Raw genomic sequence first — 21,612 nt, 5'->3', positions numbered from 1 at the left:
ACACACACACACAAAACCAAACCCCTTCCTCTCCCCGCCCCGCCCCCACGTCTCTGGATTCCCCCCCAGCCCCTCCCGAAGAGCCCGTCTGCAGAGAAGGGGAACAGTTAGAGACCTGGGTTAGTAGAGAAAACAACGAAAGAACTGGACCAAGAAAGCAAAGACTCAGAGATGGCCGACATTCCGGATGAGACAGGAAGGTTAGTTAGGTTCGTCACTCATACCTTGCCCCACCTGTCCCTGCCCGTCCCTTGGTCCCCTGGGTTATAAGCGTGTTAGTAACACACACAGAGTCGGCAACGGGGTTTTCCAACAGAGGGGAGGGAGGCAGGGTTAAGAAGCAGAACCAGTGATGCGGTATTAGTAGGTCCTGTTGGCTGAGATGTCAGGGATCAGGGAAGGCGGGGAGGGAGCGAGGGTGCGAGGGGTGGGCTGCTGACTCGGGTAATGGACGATGGGTTTGTTGGCTGACTGGTCAACCAGATGGTCTTCCAGAGACCTGGCTAAGGAGTGAGCTGGTGCTGGCCAACTGGCTGACCGGTGGCCGTGTCGGGTTAATGGGTTAACTGGTTGGTGATGGGCCAGCTGGCTGTCAGGCTGGGAGAAGAGTGGGCAGTGCCCCCAGAGAATCAAAGGGCTGGCAAGAATGAGAGGCAGTTTCATTTGGAGGCCAAAGGAAGCGGTTCCCAAGGAGCACAGGAGGGGACATGGGTGTCTGCTTTTCCTGGGGACAGGGAAGGTGAATAGATCTGGGGAGTTACTGGGGGAGAGGGGCGTCTTCTCCCTTTCTCTATTATTTGGTTATTGTTATTTTTTTCTTGCTTTTCTTCCTTGAGAAAGGAAGACAGTGAGTCGCCATCAGAGGAGAGGAAAGGGTACCCTGCCCACCGTGGGCTGGCAGAGGCCCCACGCCCCAAACCCACCTCCCTTGCCTTCCCGGCCCCCACCCGTGCTGACTCTCCCTGCCTGCCCACCTGAACTTTCCCAGAGCCCATCTCCCTTCCTTCCTGCCCCCAAAGCCCTCCAGGTCTTCAGTTGTCCCACCACCCCCTCTCACTCTCCTCTGTGAGGCCAACTCCCCAAAATTAAAAGCCCACCATCACCACCCCGCCAGCCCCTGGAACTGGTGGGGCCATCCCAGCAGCCAGCCTTCTTCCCTGGAGACCCTCAGCTTCACAGAGCCAGCACCGGGAGTCACTCCCTCACACCCACAGAAGGGAACAGAGCCCGCCTATCTCCAAAACCCCTGACTCCTCCCTGAACTGTAAGCTGGACCTTCTATTCTGGTCTCTGAAGTCCCCCAACCCCTATCTGCTTCTGAGCTTGTCTTCTCTTCCCATTGCCAAGGACTGGAGCATCAACCACCTTCAAAATACTCTGGTCCTTGGTGAGGAGATGTCCAAGAGGCTGAGGCAGCTTGACTAAGGAGCATCGGAGATGTGGGATGCTGTTCCATTAATACCCAGCTACACACCAGAGACTGACTGCAGGAGACGGGGGGTGTTCTAGGCACAGATCCATTAGTTAAAGGGTTGTTATAACCAGTGGGCACAAGCTTCATTCAGTAAGACAATTAATAAGGGCCTGGTATAATTAAAAATAACAGGATTCGATATTGAGCAGCTAGAGGTGTTGGATAACCAATATTAATTATTACTGATTGGAAGCAGTTTACGTAACACAAGAGTGGAATTGCGGGTGTGGGACTGGAGGACAAATCAAGTGCGGTGGAGGATTAGCACTGCTGGTTGGTAGGACTGTCATGGAATGAAGAAGCCAGCTGGTCAGAACAAGGGACAGTTAGCTTCAGGGCACCTAAGCCCATAGGGCCCAAGAGGGTTGGAGTTGTCTGACATCACTATCAGCTGGACAAAGCAGGGGCGGGATGGGTAAAAATCCAAGTACTGGTGGTGCACACCTGTAATCCCAGCAGCTCCAGAGGCTGAGGCAGGAGGATCAAGAGCTCAAAGCCAGCCTCAGCAACTTAGCAAGGCCCTAAGTAACTTAGTGAGACACTGTCTCAGAATAAAATATCAAAGGGCTGGGGATGTGGCTCAGTGGTTGAGTGCCCCTAGGCCCTGGTAGTACATGCATACATACATACATACATTAATAAAATCCAAGTACCATTCTTTTTGAAGTAGAACTGGTTGTGAAGGGGCTGGGGTTGTGGCTCAGAGGTAGAGCGCTCTGCTAGCATGCATGAGGCACTAGGTTCGATCCTCAGCACCACATAAAAAATTTTAAAAAGATACTGTGTCCACCTGTAACTCAAAACTAAATATTAAAAAAAAAAGAACTGGTTGTGAAGAATAAAATACAAAAAATAATTTTTTGATATTCACAAAGAAAGTCCTTTTCTGAAGGGCGGGTGCACGGAAATAAGAATTGAACCCAGGGGTGCTTTACCACTGGGCCACAGCCCAAGTCCTTTTCTTTCGGAATCTGAAGATCGCATCTCACTAAGTCACTGAGGGTCTTGCTAAATTGCTGAGGCTGGCCTCAAACTTGGGACCCTCCTGCTGGGACTCTGGACTTTCTGGGACTACAGTTGTGTACGACTGCACCCAGCAAGAAGGTCCCACTGTGAGAAGTAGAATACAAATTAAAACCAGGATTGAGAGGGAAGAGACATGAGTTCAAAGCCTGGGACTTCCACTAGTTTGTCAAAAGATCCAGGCTTCCTCTGAAAAATAGCAGAGTTGGAGTGATGAGGCAGGGTCCCCCTAGACCTAGAGATTCAGGATCCAGAACTCTGTTCGCCACATAGTGATCATGATCAACGGGTAAATGTGGTCAGGTACCAGACTGGAGTTTCCACTGGCTCCCATTCCTGGTGGCCTGTGACATAGCACGGGGAAGGGAGACACAGCACCCCAGGCCTTTCCAGAGGCCAGGACCTCGAGAGCTGAGCCTTCAGATTCGCAGATGAGCACAGGAGGCCCTGTCCTCTCACAGAGCCCAGGAGGACAGGGATGGCAAGGTCTGATGAGTGAGGAGGGCATCACAGTCACAAGGGGAGAAGTTAGGCACCCTAGCGAGTGGTGACTTTCCATGACCAAGGGCCACTCTATCTCCTCCTTGACTCTGAGGGTAGCTCCAGCCCCCTCAAGAAAGCTAAGAGGGGATTACATGCACGAATCGCAGAAATCTGGGATGAAGACAGTCTCTGTGGAGCACAAGCAAGAGAAACTTGAGACAAAGAAGAGGAACCCGCTGCACTCAGAGGTAAGGGGAGGCCATTTTTCAAAGACAGGAGCTGAACATTCTAATGGTTTTGAGATTTGGGAACATTTGAGAACGACAGTACTACAAGAGGAGCTATAACCTCCTTTGCATTTCGCACCAGTGCCCACCACCAGGCCCTCCCTGGGAGGCAGAGAAACAAAGCGGCTTCAAAGTCAGACAGAATTCCAATTCCACCATTTCCGCCCAAGTCTCGGTTTCCTCATCAGTACAACGGGGATAATATCTGCACTCACGGAATTGCTATAAAAACCAAGTGAGATACAAAAAAAGGAATGGGACTCTTGAACTTGAGGGTTACAGGAAGAGAGAGGTTCTGGTGTGACCTGAGAAATGCTTTGACAGAGGATGAAGCCCTGAGGAACTCGGAGCAGTGAGACAGGCTTTCTCCTGGTCTTGTGAAGCACATGGGAGTTTCCTCCAGGAGGACAAGAGGTATGTGAAGTAGTCAGATCTGCTCATTTTGGACCCGGTCCTCATGTCCACGATCTCATCCACCAGCTGAATCAGGAAAAGGACTAGAAAACAAGGAACCACAATAGTGGCTGGAATTAAGCCCTCGGTTTGCAGAGATAAGACATGAACACACCTAATGACACACAGTCAGAATGTGACAAGAGGGCGAGGACACCAGGTTCCCAGGTCTCAAAGAACAAGGGAAGAAGGGAGCCTGGCTGGGGGATGGATCAAGGAAGGTTTCACGAAGAAGGCGGCATTTAAGCTGGGTCTGAAGGACTGGCAGGGTGCGGTGTGGGGACCCAGCTCATGATCTTGGCAGCCGTGAGCCCTTCAGTGCGTAAATCATGCCAGTCACGTGCTAGAGGCTTCGAGGCATGACTTCAGCCACGGGAAGACTCCTTCCCACTTTGCCTGTGAGGAACTGCAGCTCAGACATTGTATTACTCACCTAAAGTCACTTAAAACAAGTGGCAGAGCTGGGATTTGAACCCAGTCTGTCAGACTCAAACCCCAGCCCTAGAATTTTGTCAGGCAGAGGGGAGGGTGAATGGGTGGTGTCCTTGGCAGAGCTGAGTAAAGAAAGGGACGAGCTAGGAAAGTCAGAGTAGCGGGGCATGGAGAGGAGGAGAGCTGGGCCCCAAACAGGCTGTGTGCCATGCCAGAGAGGACTTGGAAGGAGAGGAGTCTCTAACACCAGATGGGCTCCACTTAGGGGACTATGTCCTTGGGGAACTCGATTCTTAGGGAACTCTATGTTTGGGGATTCCATCACTGGGGATCCAACCTTGGGGATTCTGTCCTTAGGGACTCCATGCAGGGGTACTCCATCCCTGAGGATGGGCTCCTTCCTTGGGGGATGTTAGACATAGGAATTCCCTCCTTCAGAAACAGCACTGCTTGGGCTCCATCCTTTGGGATTCCAAACTTAAGGGATCCGTCCTTGAAGGACTCCATCCCTGGCCCAGAGGTGCTCCTGAAAGTCTCTGTACTGAGAAGAGGCGTCATCCAAGCTGGGCAAGTGGCAGCACCATGTGATACTTTGGTAACCATCTTGTCTTCCAACTTTGGTTCCAGCGAAGGATGAACGGATTTGCACATTTTACTTACATGGTGGTGGGAGGCAGTTGGGAAGCATACTGGGGATAGAAGCAGATTGGGGCCCAGGATTAAAAATAGGCCTCAGGGAATTCTCAGAGGTAATCATTCCTGCCAAGATCCCCCAAGAGAACTGACTGTCACAGTGGCTTCAAAAGCTAGGTTTGAAAGGAAAGGAAGATGCTCTCTGAGTAGGGCCCCTTCTGGTCCTAATTACGATGTTCTAAGAATGTCTAGATGATTCCAGGGATTATAACATGATCCAGGAGTACAAGGAGGAAATTTTGGCCTCCTCCCTGTCTTTGGAGTTGACCTTTGACCCATTTCCATAGCTGCAGAAGCAGAAGGAAAGACAGAGCCCTGGGTGTGATCCTGGGGTGTCCTCCAGGAGGCCTTCTCACCAGAATTCTAATCACAACGGGAAAATAATGTGGAAGCCACAGGGTTCTCAGATTCTGGCTACCCACCCCACAGACCTGGAGGCAGCTGTCATTCCCTAAATTACCTCTCTGTCCTGGGCTTCTGGCCCATAAAACTTAAGGGAGACAGAACATTGGTGCAAGCCACCCCACCCGACATCGCCCTTCTGATCACAGAAGGATTTTTCCAATGCCAGGATGTCATCCAGACACAGCGCAGACTTGCTTGAACAGGGTTTCTCCCCAGCAGGTCCTGATATTTGGGGTCAGATAATTCCTTGTTGCCAGGGGCTGTCCTGTGAATTGTATGATGTTAGCAGAGTCCTGGCCTCTACCCACAACATGCCAGTAGCACCCCCTGAGTTACAATAATCTAAAAGGTCTCCAGATACTGGCAAATGTCTCCTGGGGACAGTGTGATTAAACAATTGAGAGAACGTTGCTGTAGGAGCAACAGAACCCAAAAAAATCATTACTGGTTGTTATTATCAGTAGTATTTTGAGTGCAAGAGAATGGGCTTTATTCCTGTGGGAAGAAAAGAAACAGAGAGCTCTCGCGGGCGAGAGGGGGCCAATAGAGGTTGCCCAGGAGTCACTTTTGGAAGTCCTGAAAAACAGGGAGGGGGAGTCCAGGCAAGGATGCAGTTGGCCACAGGCTAAACTGGGGCCAAGTTTGGGGCACCAGAGTGTGGCCCGGGGGCTGGCCAGGAGGGCTGCCCGAATGCAGTTCTTGTACCTCTCACTCACGGGTGGGGTCTGGGTCCAGCAGTTCAATCAAATCCCCCAAACCCTTCTTCAAGAGGCTCTCAATCAAGTCTTTAAGCAGACACCCTGTGTGGCCTGGAGGCCCTGCTTTTGGGTCCGTGTGACCTGCGGCTCTGAGCCACCTGGTAGAACAATTTAGGGCCACTCGGGGATTTCCATCAGTCATCAGCTCGGACCCATGACTGCACATCGCAGGAAGGGGTGACCCTGGGTTACTGTCAACACTCAAGAGTGCAGAGGCCACGTATCACCCGGTGGGTTTCCTACCTCCCCTGGCCACGGACCCCCCGCTCCCCGGTATTCGAGTTTCCAGACTGTTGAAGCTGCTGCTGCCCCCCCGGCCTCGCGCAGTCTCGCTGTGTTCGCCCTCAACAGTTCCATCCTGTCCCCTCAAGAGCTGAGGTCCCAGAAGGGCAAGAACCAGGTCTTCTTCCCTCTACCCTGTGTGATGTACCGTATTTGTTGACCAAGTGACATGCGCATAGGAACTGTGGGTGTGCAGTGTCTTGCCAAAGGCAAGGTGACAGCACTGGTCCCAGGGAGGGCTAGTGAGCAAGCAGCACCAAAGACGGCTTCCTGCTCCCGATAAAATGCATGTGGCACCGGAAAGCATCACAAATGCATGTGACACACTAAGGTGTGCTCGGATGCGTGTGACAAGCCAGGACGGCCTCCGACTGGATAGTGGATGATATGACACGAGGGGCACTGGTCGGAAGAGGAGTGACTCCACCAAGAATGTCGCCCTTCAGAACGCAGGGCCACTGAGGACAGGTGCATCAATAGGAGCTGGACTGCGACAGGTCGCAGCAGGCTCCCCAAAGAGCAGTGGGATTAGTCACAGCCCTTGTGGCAGCAAGAGGGAGCAGCATGAAGGAGGAGGAATCCCCATTAGATCATCATCCCATGTCAAACAGGAACAGGTCAGAGGAGGAGGAGGACTGCCGGAGCTCTGAGTCCCCCTGCAGAGCCTTTCTATGTGGAGGGGGGGACACAGTCATGACAAGGAAGAGCAGGAGGGAAGGTGAGCCACCATCCAGCTAGAACCAGGAAGTCCAAAGAAGATGGGGGCCAGAGACAGGCCACAGAGCAGCAGGATGGGGCCCGGGCAGGCGGCGCTGGTGCGGATCCCGTTGCACTTGGTCCTCAAGAGAGGGGGCTAGAAGAGCTTTGCTGCCTGTAGCCGTGAGACTGAGAGACCCAGACAGTGCACAAGACCCAGGACCCAGGACGTGAGTAAGCAGGGGACAGCCAGGAGTGGAGACAGAGCCCCGTAGGAGGCTCCCTGGCTTCTGCTCAGGAGCAAGAGCCAGTCTGAACCAGAATGGGGGCAGGAACTTTCTGGGGCAGGAAACTAGCTGTGAGGCTCCTGTCAAGCAGAGCCTGGCCAGAGAGATGGCCTCACCTGCAACGGTCACCACGGGCCCTGTGAGAGATGGAAAGGCAGGTCCTGAGAGCACCTGTCCTGTGGGTGAGTCTGGGAACAGAAGCCGAGGACACCTGCCCACACTGTCCTGTAAGCAGGGCTGACCCGGAAGGCTCTCCTCCGAGCACCAGGAGCCAGAGACAGAGGCCAGCACGGCCGCTCGGAGAGCCTGGTTCCTTGCAAGAGAGGAAGGGCAGGTCCCGTTCCCTCATCCCTCACGGGCTGCCTCATCCCGCTCTCCTCTGGCTCTGGCTCTGCCCTAGGGAAGCCTCGGCCCCAGCCTAAAGCTGGGTCACACACTTGCTCCACCAGGTCAGAGCCTGCTCACCCAGAGGACCCCTCCCTGCCCCATGATCCCCCGCCCCTCAGTCAGGCCTAGCTGACACCTCGTCTCCTGACATGCCCTCCTGCCCATCACCTGACTCCTGAGCCCCAGTCCTGGAGACCCCAGCTGCTCCCACCAACCAGAGCCCAGCCCTCGCCCCGGCCTAAGGACCCTGCCCAGGATCCTCAGTTGGACTCCCTACTGCTGAGTCTCTGAAGCCTGCCACACAGCTACGGCCACACTCTGGGCCCCCACAGCCCCAAGTCCTGCTCTTCTCCAGAACCACGCCTTCCTGCCCGGTCCTGGTCCCTCCCACCACACCCTCGCAGCCTTCTCTCCACCTGTGTTCTGTCCCAGATGCAGCTGACCCTGGCCTTCTTCTTGCTCCCCCTACCTGGCGCAGGTTTCGGGTGACCCTGACGTCGTGCCAGGCGTTGTCGTTGAACTTGCCGTTGACGGGTTCCACAAGGGCCTCAAAGGCACCCGAGCCTAGGTTGATGACCAGCCAGACAGCCCCGGACTTGAGGGACAGGTTGACATAGTCGGCCGACTTGCCCGTGTGCAGCATCAGCCCGTTGCGCTGCAGGGTACGGAAGGCCAGTGTGATCTCGTCAGTGCTGCTCTGGATCGGGTTGTGTGACAGGTCATAGCAGAAGAACTCATTGCCTTTGAAGGTCGCCACAAACTCCTCCTTGCCTGGACGCAGTGGTTGGGAAAAGGGGAGAAGGCTGAGTGAAGCCGGCTCTGCCAGAGGCACCGTCTTCCCCTCCAGCCACCCACACTCCAGTCCTGGGCACCGGGAGTCCTGTAGTCCCACCTCTGAGCTCTAGGTCCCTTCCCCCTCCTCAGCTTCCCAACCCTCCTCCCTGGGCCTGGCCATCTTTGCTGTCAAAAACCAACTTCCCCCCAGGTCCATTTCCAAAGCCAGAGGCTGCTAAGTGGCTCTTACACTGACAGCTGACAATTAAGCTGCCACAGGGCCAGGCAGAGCGGACAGTCCTCACCATCTCCCCACATCAATCCTCCCATCGGCCACCCCCTTAGCAAAGAGATGTCGGACAGAGACAAGAGGCTCTATCTGGTTCCTCCCTAGGACTGGGACACCAAGGGTCCCCCGAATGCAGCCCACCTCCCCTTCCTGCCTCCCCAGGTGACGGACATTCTCAGTGCCCAGGGATGGTTTCAGGCCTTACCATGTGGGATGGGGCTGGTAAGCCTACTGTGCAGCACTGAGCAGACAGGAGGACAGGAAATAGTGGGAAGGGAAAGGACAGGGGTAAGACAACAGGAAGACAATGCAGGTGACAGGGGTATGCACCAGGCAGCTGCACTGTGCAGAGCACCCATGGTGGCCACCATGCCAGCTCTCACTCCACCCCCAGCGTCCTACTCCAACCTGAGAACAGCCTCTGAAGGGCCCTATAGGGCTGGACATGCTGGGTGGGCCAGGCAGGCAGCAGACGCAGGACTGCAAGGCTTGGCTGGGATTTCACGCGTGGGGACGTGTGGGGTGTGTGCGTGCACCTGTGTGCTTGTGAGGTGTGCGTGGACATAGCACCCAGCCCAGGCACTTTTTAAGCAGCAGCAACTTCTGAGAGGCCCTTAGGAATTGCTAGTGCCCTGCAAGTAGGTGACAAGCAAGAGGTCACTGACTCTGGGACCAGGAAGTTGGGGTCAAGCTAGAACACAAGCAGAGGGAAGAGAACCTGAGTAGAGTCAGGCCAGACCAGAGGCCCTGGACTCAGGCAGTGGCTTATGTCTCCTTGCCAATCAACAGTGACACCTTTGCTCCGTCACACCTTCCCAGGTGGGTGAGGAGCAAACAGGGCTGTGTCCTAAGGGTCTATGCAGAGACTGAGCTACTGGAGTGCAGGGGTCTCAGTAGACATTCCCAAGGCCCAGGAAAGAACAGTCACCATGCCGGGGGTATGCAGGGCCACCAGGAGGCAGCTGCCCTCCCATGGCTCAGCAGCAGCGCCATGTGTGGCTGCAGGGTCTCTGGGTGCAGATCCAGCAGAGCCCCTGCCCTGCTCACACAGCCTGCCTCCCTCTCTGGGCAGCCTGCCCACAGACTCTGCCCTCACTGTCTCCGGATGCCAAGGCACCAGCTGCTGTCCCAGCGCCTGGCACAGCCCTCACTGCAGCTGGCAAGGCCCAGTGTCCTGAGGCCACAGGGCAGCAAGGCTGGGGGAGGCGCATGGGACACACTGGGACAGCCTGAATCCCTCCCTCTGTCTGCCTAGGGGACCAGAGGCAATGGTGAGGATCCAGTAGGACAAGAAGGGGCAGGAGGGTGCTGTAGAGGGCGGCAGTGCGGAGAGGAGAAAGATGGGCCGTCGAGGACCAGAGGAGAGATACAAGCTCAGGGCTGGAAGGGAACCAGAGGTGATGCGAAGCTCCATGGGTAAAGAAAAGGACAGGCCCTGGGGGACAGGCAGGGAGACAGGGAGAGGGCCAACAAGGAAAGAGAACAGGGACCTCCAGGGAATGAAAGCCAAGGCTATCTGGGACCTTACTGTTTCCATAGTAACCAAGCCTGCTGCTCAGATAGTGGCAGAGCCAGGGGGCTCAAGGACCAGAAAAGGGAATGTGTTTGACCTTGGGTTTGCCACAAGTACTGGTCAGGCCCGCCCAGAGGCCTGGCCTCCCCTCCCACTCCCTCACCTTCACCACAATCAAAGAAAATACCATTACAGAGCCAGTCAGACCGAAGGAAAAGAAAGAACAAGGCGGTCACAGGACAAAGTGATTGGGACAGAACAAAAGAAGCCAGAAAAAAAGAGAGAGGCAGGACTGGGCTGGATGGACCAGGCTGCCAAGACAGAGCAGAGAAATAGGCCATTCCTCGACTCCTCAGCTCGGCCCCAGGCCTCCCGGGTGAGAAGGCAAAACTGACTCCGCTGCAGCTTCTGCCTACTATAGGCTCCAGTCCCTGGAGACACCAGAGGACTGTCAGGCAGGCCCAGAGATGGGAAGAGACCCGGAGCGGCCAAGGGGAGCATGGAGAGCGGAGGGACAGAGAGAGGTAAGAAAATGCAGCAGAGAAAACCAGAGGGCTAAGAGGAGAGAGAACCTTGGGGAGCACGTGGGGCAGGACCTCAAGGGATGGTGGGGTGATACTCCTGAGGTCAGGATGTAGGGTAGCAGAGGGTGCGCTGCAGAGCACATACCGGATCTGAGCCCTTGAAGCGCCAGGGAGCGCTCCACCCCATCTCCAGCACCGCGGCCGGGACTACAACTCCCAGCAGCACCTGACAATTAAAGCTCCCAAGCTCCGGGTGCAGGGAGCCAGTAAGAGCTGATACTTGCTAACCTCCCTCCACGAGGAGTCTGTGGTCCCACAAGTGTTCCCAGTGGACCTGAGTAAGGCCAGAGACTAGCTGTTGTGATCCTGGGTTTCCAAACGCCATGAAAATGGGGGACGCAGCAGCCGCCTCTCTTCCGGGCCCAGCTCAAGGGCCTCCACTGGGAAGGTCTCCAGCGCCCCTCGCCCCTCCCTGCGCCGGAGCACTACAGCTGTCTGTTCTGCGCGTTTGGCACTTACTGCCTAGTAACATCTTGTACTGCTCCCTGGGGAGGAAGTGTGATGTGAGAAAGAAGACCTGGGCGCTAGTGCTGGCTCCGCCACCAGCTTTGTGACCTTGGCCAAGATACAAGAGCTCTAAGCCGAGCTTTTCTCCTCTGGAAGAGAGCTAATCATCAGCCCACCGCACAGGCTGCTGCGGGCATCTAGAAAGAACAGACAGGGGCCGCTTCCTAAACGTAAGCCAGCCCACAGATCAACTCTTGTGCTGAGATCTAACTTCTGTGGATGTGCGCAGGCAGGCGCAGGTGCGCACTCTCCCTCCCTCCCTCCCTCTTTCTCTCTGAATAAATTAATTCCTCTGAACAAAGTCTGCACTTTTCTATTCTTTGCGTGGACCACGCTGTATTGTAGTTACTTGTTAGAACGTCAATGAGACTCCTGGGGCCAGAGACCATTCGCTCATTTAGAACAGTGCGCTGGGCTCCAGCCTACGCATGTGGGGAAACTGTGCAGAGCCTGGGGGGCCGGGGTCGGGGGATACAAATGAAAATCCCCAATCCTCTGCGAGCTCAGTGCAGTGGGGGTGACAGTTACGAGGCAGTGTGACCGACTCTAACGGAGGTGTAGAAGAAGGGTACTCGGGGAGATGTCCAGGTTGGCCTGGGAGCTGAGGAAGACTCAGTGTGAGTGGCTGAAAGAGACGGCAAGGAGCTGGAGGCAGGCAGGGACAGCGGGAACCCAGGCAGACAGAAGAACACTGAAGGACGCATATGGGATGTGACAGCACCAGGCTTTGGACCCACCACAGTTCCTTGAGGGCTGTCAAACTGGCCTGTAAATTTCTTGGGAAAGAGATTCTCCCAAGAGAGGCAGCCACAGCGTGGAAAAAAAGGAGCTGAGATCTTAGAGCCCCAAGATGCAGAAGGGCCCCGTGCTGGCCTTGGGGGCTTTGGCCAGTGTCAGTTTCCCTATTTGTAAAAAATGAAAGCAACGATCCCTGCCACCAAGAGTCACGAGGGACCTCTGAGGCCATGTTCATGATACACACAGATCACAGCAGCCACATCTCCCACCCAGAATCCCCCTGGGCAGGTTTTCAGAATTTGATGGTTAAATGGGGGGTTGCCCTGCTCCCAGAGAAACAGATATTTTCTAGGGACAGGCCTGACAACTGCCATAGAAAAGGACATTTGTGTTCTAGAAAGCCATCAGGACAACAGGCTGTGGGAAAGAAATGGAGGTTGGGCCCTCTGCCCCAGGGCAGGGGCCTCAGGACTGGCATTGCAGTACAGACCCAGGGAAGGCCTCCTGGGTACCCAGTGGGGCACCTGTGCCAACTCGGCTCTCCTAAAAGTGTAGTTAGTCTTCAGTGGGTGAGGACTGGGCTCCCTGGAGACGGTGGGGTCACTGACCTTTGGTAGGCTGGTGCACATCTCCGGCTCCTCCTCTCCCGGCCCCCCCCTCGGAGAACAGTAAGGACCCTACTGGAGAAGCAGAATTGGGGGGTCAGGCACAGGGGGCATCCCAGCCAGGCCCACCCCAACCCTGAGTGACGCAGGGCCCTGTTCAGGGCAAAGGTGCTACTTGCATGCACCAGGGGGCTTCTCTGGGCACTAGCTTGTCTCCAGGACCTCTCAGGAAGGAGCCAGTTGACAAACCAAGAACCACTCTCTCCATAGACCCCATTAGACTCATGACCACCAGTTTCTAGGCTTCGCCCAGGGATAGGGAGTCTGGGCAGAGGAGCAGAGGAAGGAGCAAACAGACCGCCCATCCCCAGAGGCCCTGAGCTCTGGTTTCCCACCTCTGGCTAGTCCCTGGCCACTGCGCCTCCCCTAGGCTCACGCTCCTCCCCACAGGGCATCTCAGCTCACGTCCCTTTTGCTGGCTCAGAGTTCACAGTCATCATCTCCAGACACAGGCAGCCCTGCTCCAAAAGCCTCCCCAGTTCACACTGCTGTACCTACCCTCTCACTGGCCACCTGCATTGACCTGAGTCCCCGCAGTGACAAGAGTTAAACCCTGGGGCTTCCCAAGGATTTCCTGGGGGGAGGGGCTTCCCATAATTCCTGTTGACTCATCCTCCCTGCACTGTGCCCACAGAAGGGCTGTGCCCACCAAGGCAGGGCCTGGCTGGGCAGAGCTCACCACAGCTGTGGGCAGCCTCTCTGGGGGGCCAGTTCTCACTCCCCACCACCCTATTCACCACCACCACCGAAGGCACAGTTGCCATGTCTGGGCTCCAGACCCCCTGAAGCTCTCACCCAGCTCTGTCAGAGAACATGCCCCCAGTGCCCGGCTCCCTGGCACCCACCCTATTGCCAGATCTACAGGATGGCTTCAGGATAAGGGGGTCCCAGGGATGAAGGAGAACAACTCCTATCTGGGCTCTAACTGACTCCAATCCCAAATCCCCAAAACTCAAACTGTATTAGCATCTATGCTATGGAACTTTCTGGAGGTGGGGAGGGCCTTCTGGGATCACTGATAACTAGGTAAGCCACAGCCAGCACCCCAAAAACAAGCACTGAGAGGCAAGAAGAATGTGCATGGGCCAGCCAGGGCACCTCCTCCTGCCTCCCCACACTTCTTGCCATAGTTCCCCATCCCTGCAAGGAGCCTAGGCCCCCACCTACCCAGACCTAAACCCATCCCCAATCTCAGATCTACAGAAGTCTCTCCCTGCAGTCCAGTTGTGGTCCTGTGGGTCCCCCTGCCCACAGTTAAGGACTTCGCCCTGTCCTTGTGAAGGATGACCCTCAAAAGAGAGCTACATTGGGTGCGCACGGCAATGCCCAAGCACCTGGAAGGTCAAATTCCTGTGCTCTTAAAGAATCAATGACAGGGAGGACGGAGGAGGCCAGAGATGGAAGGCACCAGTCAGGACTCTTAGGTTCTGTCCCCAGGTTTTCTTGACACCAGGGCTTTGAAAGGGGGCAGGGACTTGGCTGAAGGGAGGCTCAAATTAAATGACAAGTCCCAGCGTCCTACCAACTGGGGCTGTGCAATCACTAGCAAGTCACTTTATCTCTGGTCCTCAAGGTTCTCATGCGTCCAATAGGGTCACGAGCCATTCAAAAGGCAGGAGAGGAAGGTGGACATGGGACACTGTGGAAGACAGGGGTCCTACACCTCCAGCCCCCCCCCCTCTTCCTCCCCATTCTGGAGACAGGGGCCTCCCGCAGCAGCAGCAGGGGAAGAGGAACATGGGACATGGCTGCACACCTCTGTCCGCAGCCCAGGCCCTTCTCTGTTTACTTGGGTTCATAGAAAAGAAAGGATGATCAGAATGAGTGGAAGGAAATAAAACAGCACCATGAGAAAGAAAACAAGCGAGATACACTACCAGGAAAACGCAAAGAGGGACTGGAGACAACGGCAGGAGTTCAAACATCTCTTGATGTCAGAAACCAAGGTGGGATGAGGGCGCATGGAGGAGTCGGGCAGGCGGGGAGGGGAGCGCACAGACGGGGATCGCCCCGCCCCCACCCGCACCCCCCAGTAACACAGAGGAATGGCAGAGGAGCGGGTAGGAAAGGAAGGAAGGAGGCAGGACAGGTGGAGGAGGGAGGGGAAGGAAGAAGAACAGAAAAATCCAGGCGCAGGTTGGGGGCCATCCAATCCAATCCAAACCAAACCAAAACTTCAGACCATACCTTCGCTGTTTAACGTCAGGTGAGCCGGACCTTGGAAAGGGGAAGGAGAGAAAGAAAGAAAGAAAAAAAAAGAAGAAAAAAAGAAAGGGAAGGGAAAGAAACAAAGAAAACACGAGTCATCAAAATCAGCCAGAGAGAAGGGAGGAAAAAAGCTTTTGCTGCCACAATTTAAAAACCCCTTTTTAACTTGTGACAGACATCGGGACAGAGCCCCCAGCCCAGAAGCTGAGGGAAGGGGCCCGATGCGGAGACAGAGGGGGAGGGCAGGAGGGGGAGAGAGAAAGAGAGAGAGGGGCGTGAGGGAGGGTGAGCGGTGAGCCAGGGGGCGGGGGCGCTGCGGGGGGCGGGGGGGGGGGGATTTTGGTTTCTTTTTTTTTCTTCTTGCCGGAAAAAAAAAGGAAAAGGAGGAGAAGCATGAGGCTGGGAGGACTGCTTTTTCCTTTTTCTTTTTTTCTTTTTTTTTTTCTTCCGGGAGGCGGAGAGAAAAAAAAACGGTCAACGAGAAAAACGATTCAGATGGAAGAGAAAATAAAACACGACACAAAAATCAAAGCCACCTGGAGAGAGAGAGAGTGTCCTGTTAGCGTGGGATTGAGCGGGCAAGGGGGCCTCCACCCCCCTCACACATGGACCCATCCCCACGACCCCTGTGACCTTGGCAGAGAAGGGGGAAAGGCGGTGGGTAGGAGGAAGCTTGGCCTAAAGGAATCTCCCACCCAAGCGGGGTTTGCAGAGACCTGTCACCAGGCCTAACCTTCCCTCCCTCCCATCTATTGCTATATGGGGAACAGGGACCCCCACACCTGGGTTCTAAGAGGAAACTAGAGCTCAGAGGACAAGGTTAGAGCAGAAAGAGGTTGAGTCTGGGAAAACCCTGGAGCAAAGAGGGGAGGTATGGATTCTTCCACAGGAAGGCCTGGGAGACAGGCCGAACTCTTAGACAGCAAGGTCCAAAGAGGACACCAAGCCCCTGGGCAGGAGGCCCAGCCCTCTGAGAGGTCAAAGCACCTCTTTCCTAAATTACTCCATGGATCCCTGTCTCTGGCCAGGGCCTCTCTGAGATAATCCAAAAGCTGAATTTTGAAAATGGACTGAGCAAGATAACTAGGATTTCCACCAGGATGACCGTGGCTCCTTGGAAGAGCTCTACCAGCCCCACCCCAGGCACCCTCCTCAGGCAGAGTGTCGAGAACCCAACCCGCTGGACCAGGACCCCAGGCCCTGGACAGGCTGTCAGAACCAGGCCCCATGGCTTCCTGAGATGACCAGCCAACCCGCCAAACCTCAGCTCCTTCCCAACCCTGCCTCCCAGCAGTGGGGGTCTGGTCAAGAGAGTGGGGGAGGGAACAGCCTGCAGCTCCCCTGTCACCCCAAGAAGCCACCCCAGCTGCTATGGCAATGAGATGTGCACCTTACAAAAACGGGCCAGGATGGACGCATCTAGGCCACAGGGCTACAGGTGTCTCTGGGGCAGAGCTGAGGACCAGTACCCTGGGGTCCAGGAGGCCAAGAGGGGCACAGCAGGACCAAAGACTTGGCCCCTGCATGGTTTGTGCTGCCTCTTCCCACCTCTCTGGGGTGGTGCTCATTTATTCCCGTGGTGTGAAGCCAGCTGGGGAAGGAGGCCACAGCTGCTGGGGTGGCCTGAGGACAAAACAGCTCTTGGCAGGGGGGACACAGGTTACATCCACAGCACAGGTGGGGACCCCAGGATTTGGACTGTCTTATTCCTTGCTCTGAAGTCCCCCTACCCTGCCACTGACTCTGTCCCCAAGAAGTACCAGCAACTTCTTCCAAACCCCCTAAATCCAGGTCCCAGGCCCTGAACCCTTCTCCCTCTCCGTCAACAGCAGCCTCACCCCTGGTCCCACTCTTGGAACTCCAGGCTTCTGCCCAACCCCATCCAGGGGCCAGGGGCCCTGGAAACCCACCCTCTGTCCCCTGCAGGCCTGACTACTGCTGGGGGGAGCGGGGTCTCTCCCCTCCAAGACCCTTCCGCTGCCCAGCTCCTCGCCAGCCTCATTAGCATGCGGCACTCTCCCTCTGTCACCACGGCAACCAGCTGCTCGGCTCCCTCAGGCGTGACAGAGCCAGCCATCTTGGTGAGGGGAGGCCGGTTCCCTTCCCGTCTACCCCTGGCTCAGCCCCAGCTGGCCCGAGGGTTCCCTCCCTAAAGTCTGTCTCCTCCCCCACCCCATCTGCATCTGCTCCCTCCTGCTGGCCCCGGGCTCCACCAGGGTATTCTGCCCATGTCCACCTGTAGCATCAGCCCCTCCTCCACCGCTGGAGAAGAGGCCAGCAGTGATGGATGACATTGCCCTAGGTCTCTTCCTAGGGCACTATCTGGCTGCTTCTGGGTCTCCTCTCCCTGCTGCAAAAGGCTAGGAGGAGAGAGGAGGCTGGTGGGGGCTGCGGAGCAGGATGCCTGGCTCCTGAAGGAAGCTAAGCCTCCAGGCACAGTGTCACAGCATGGAGGGATGGAGAAGAGGCAGGGGCACAGAGGACCCCTGAGAGCCACAAAGGGGGGCTGCAGGGTCCAGAGTGCAGTGTTGCAGAGGAGGTCCCCAGCTTGCCCCTGGGAACTACCACCAACCTGCCCAACCCCTTCCCCACTTTCAGTCTCACCCTGATTCCCCCAACACACCCCTGAGTAGACGGCCATCAAGAGAAAGATGGCCACAGGGCAAGATCAGGACACACGAACAGGCACAGACGTAGCAGAGAACACAGAGGCCACACTCCCGTGTGCACACGCGCAAACCCACACACACGCAGCCTCCCATACACACCTGCACGGCCCTGGCACGCAGCCCCATACAGTACCACACCTAAACCAGCAGACTGCCAGGCACCCCAAGGAAATGTCTAGGTGTCACCACAGGTCTCACTCCCACTGTCCCCAAGCCCAGCTTCCTTCTGGCCCCTACCTAAATATTCCCTTTCCTCTGCCCCCACCTTCGGGCCACTTCTGAGCAGCCTGCCACTCCATCCAGGTCCCTCTCCTCTGCCTCTCCCTCCACAAGCCCTCATCCCACCTCCTCACTAAGCCGCCCGCTCTCCCTGGCTCTCAGCTCCGACCTTCCTCCCCGCTTTCTTCTCTCTTCCTCCCTCCATCTCTCCCTTTGTTCCGGAGCAGACATGACATCAAGAGCAAGTAAAAGTCACATCAGCACTAAATCTTATCTCCAGCCCTCAGAAGGCTGCGTCCACCCAGACACACGGACTCTCTCTCTCACACACACACACACACACACACACACAGCACACAGAGTAAACAGATGCAGACACGGATGGGGACCACAGAGCCACGGATGCTCCAACAGGCACAGAAAGATGCAGGCCACAGCACAAAGACGCAACGTGTGGGTGTGCAGCATGCTCACACAAGGACACAACTGTGCCACATGCACACGGGCACATGTTCACAGACATGCAGAGACACCCAGGGGCACATTGACCAGCAGAGTTGTATGAATGTGCACACACAGGTGCCTGCTGCTGCGACCAGAGGACCTAAGGAGCCCCGAGAAGACGAGACACCAGGAGAGAGAAGCCAAACCGTCGGCACCACGAGGACAAATGGATGCCACACACACCCAGGCCAAGGGCCTGGCCGCCTTCCTTCCCAGGAACCCGCATCCTGGCAGTTGCCCTGCTCCTCCCACAGGGTCCGGGTCCAGCGATTTGGGCACATCCCCCCACTCCTGCTTTCCCAGGACAGAGGAGTGTGGAGCAGGGTGGGGACTGGGAGGTGGCCTCACCTTGCACCCCCCCTGCTGCCCTCCCCAGCGGTCCACATGACTTCCCTGCAGCCCAGCCCTCAGGCCCAGACCACTCAACATTGCCTTCCCGCTCCCAGATCTGAGTCCACCCCAAAGAGGAAAAGTAACAGAGAGAAACCAAAGCTAGAAGGAAAGGTTGAGAGAAAGACAGAAACCTGGAAAGAGCTGTGGGACGGACAGACACAGAGAGAAGTCCAGGGACGGGGCCCTGGAGAAAGAGATAAAGACGAAAAAGATGGTCAAATAGAAGAAGGCAGGGAAAGAATGGACACAGACCCAGGGAGGAGCCTGCACCACCCTTGCCCTGGGACTGGGCAGGACGAAGGGGCCCCTGTCCTCACCTCCCAGTGGCGATCGGGGTTTATCGGAGCAGAGGAGCTGCCCCTGCCCACATGCCCTGACCAGTGGCAGGCCCCCACCCAGCCTGCAGTCTCGACAGACCACACTCTGGCCCTCCTGAGCTGTGCAGCAGAGGGGCGGATTCTCCCACGCAAGGGCTTCCGGGGCAGAGGCGGCTCCATCACCCCATCCCTGGTGGCAAGGCCTTTCTGTGCTTCCTGAGCAGGGCAGGGCAAGCAGGATTCCCACCCTGCACTCTTCTGATCCACAGCCCTCCACCCCCGTGCCCAGCTCTTCCCAAAGATCCCTTTCCCTTTCCTGCAAGGAAGAAGAAAGGCCAGTGGTCAGAATGAAGTGACACGGGCCAGGGAAGGGCCTGCAGCTACCTGGCAGCCCCCCACCAGCAGAAGTGGAGCCCAGGCAGAAGGGAGGACCCAGACAGCCTTCCTCCAAGGGGCCCAAGCACAGGCAGGGGAGGGAGCCCTTGAGTGACCGACGACACCCCTTCACATGGGACCCCCATGGTGACAGATGTGCTACCCCAGTGACCGAGAGGCTTCACTCACCTTCCATAGGGTGCTCCTCTACAGCCAGCCAGGTTCAGAGAAGGGGGAGGCAGAGAGAGAAGAAAAAGGAGGGCTGTTAGCACGCAGGCCTCACCACCAACAGCAGCTCCCAGGGCAGCCAGGGGCCCAGGTCCTGAAGCCCACCCAGGTCCCGACACAGGCCACCCAACCCAGAAGGTCTGGGGATGGGGCAGGAGCAGAGCCGCCCTCCGAGTCCATCACACACAGAGTCAGCCAGTCCAGGAGGGTCGGGAGCCCCCACATGCCTCACACCCGACCCTTGTGCTGCATTTCAGAAAACCGAGGCCCAGGCCAGGGCAGTGGCCACTCAAGGTCACATGGAGGGTGGGAGGCTGGGCAGGAGCAGCAGCGGGCTTCTTCCCGAGGCAGACTCCTCCCCACCCTCCACTGCTTCTCAGAGACAGATGGGGACACGCTCACACCAGTAACCGTCTCGCTGGGTTTGCCCGGGACACACTCACGCTCGGTGACACACTGACACACATAAGCACTTAGCAATCGAGTGACACATTCAGCTCTCACGCTACTCACACCTGAAGGCTTTTCACACAAGAATCCAACCACCCCACAGCCCCCCAGAGCCCAGGGGAGAAAAGGCAACAGTCCATGGTCAGGAACCAGCTCTGCCCCAAAGTGCCATGTGACCTCCATCCCGTCACTCAGTCACTCAGCCTCTCCAAGCCCCTCCCCCCTCCTGCAGAGGAGAGGCCAGGCTGCAGTTTCCGAGACCCCTCTGGCTCTGGCTCTGGCTCCACTGTTAGCACAAATGCCTTCCCAACAGCGGGAGGCAGACCCAGGCGGCATGGCCACCTCAGGGGTCGGAGGTCAAGTGGGCCACACTGCCCCCCCCCGCACCGACCTGGCCTGGCCTGAGGTGCATCAGATGAGTAAAGAGAAGGTGGGAGGGAGGATGGAAGTAGCTCCTCAAGCAGACCACGCCCAGCCTGCTTCGGAAGGGGACCCAGGCGCCCCGACTCCTAACACTGCTACCTGCCCACCAGCTCCTGGGAGCCCCCAGAGAGAGCAAAAGGCAGAGGAGAGAAACAGCAGAACCTGCAAACACAACCCGCGGGGAAAGATGCACACGCACGAAGGCCCCAGGGCAGTCACGGAGACACACAGTGTAGGTGCACACACGTGCACACCGGTGCAGGCAGGCGCACACACACACAATCTCCTCCCACTTCCAAGCCCATTTTGTGCTATTTGCTCATGCCCTCTGAGGGGGGCAGCTGTATCACAAAAACAAACAGTGTTGTTTATCCTTCCTGATACCACGCCCACAACACACACACACACACACACACAAAGCTGAATGCAAATATCAATACCTGCACAGCAATCTAATACATAACAGGGCTGCATCCACCCACCACCACTCCACACTCCCTCCAGTTGACTGCGACACACACCCTGGGATGAACGCCACTCCCTTTCTATCCCAGTGTCTCTCCCTGTCTCTCACCCATTTCACACACGGGCACACACAAGCCTCCACGTGCCACAAACACATTTCTATATGACAAAGAGCTTCTTTGCCTGACACGTACATCCTCGGATGCTCTGTATATAATGATTTTCTTAAATAAACAGCCACATCACATTTGTGGGGAGAGCTGGCTGGTGAAGGGGACCCTCAGGAAACCCCGGGGCCCCTTGAGGACTGCTGCATAGGGCTTCTCCGGTCTCAGCTGCTACGGCCCCGTCCAGTCAGCACAACCAGCTCACCAGCACCTGGGCAAACAAGGAGGTGGGCAGGTTTCTAGATAATCTACCATGGCAGATCTTTCAAAAGGTATTTCCACCTGCCAGAAACGTGACATGGACATGCCATGCTCGGGAAGCTGAAACCAGGCAGCTTGGATTCTCCTGGCCCCCGCGGTCAGCACTGAGAGACCTTCTCTCCTAGCTCGCTGTGCCAGGCTCTGTCCCCTGACCTCACTCTTCTTCCCGCTCTCCTTGGGGACAGCTCATTTTGGTGGCTGAG

General features: G+C 56.5%; 1 protein-coding gene across 40 annotated transcripts in view; it reads right to left on the bottom strand.

Moving 5' to 3' along the window:
* Positions 1 to 21,612, bottom strand: part of Nrxn2 (neurexin 2) — a 104,894-nt gene that overhangs the window by 63,884 nt on the left and 19,398 nt on the right. For 19 of the 40 annotated variants that reach the window (XM_058579490.1, XM_058579510.1, XM_058579502.1 and 16 more), the window contains exons 3-6: positions 19,605 to 19,622; positions 14,918 to 14,947; positions 12,674 to 12,745; positions 8,130 to 8,431 (exon numbers count right to left, since the gene is read on the bottom strand). In XM_058579490.1, coding sequence (XP_058435473.1) covers positions 8,130 to 8,431; positions 12,674 to 12,745; positions 14,918 to 14,947; positions 19,605 to 19,622 — 422 coding nt within the window. The remainder of the gene's footprint in view (positions 1 to 8,129; positions 8,432 to 12,673; positions 12,746 to 14,917; positions 14,948 to 19,604; positions 19,623 to 21,612) is intronic. The other 21 variants (XM_058579501.1, XM_058579503.1, XM_058579523.1 and 18 more) reach the window with 6 other exon arrangements.

This window comes from Marmota monax, unplaced genomic scaffold (genome assembly GCF_021218885.2).
Source record: "Marmota monax isolate L192 unplaced genomic scaffold, Marmota_monax_Labrador192_F-V1.1 WCK01_AAM20220418_F8-fsc00038, whole genome shotgun sequence".
In the NCBI taxonomy this organism is placed as follows: Eukaryota; Metazoa; Chordata; class Mammalia; order Rodentia; family Sciuridae; genus Marmota; species Marmota monax.
This window is presented reverse-complemented; position numbering and strand designations above follow the sequence as displayed.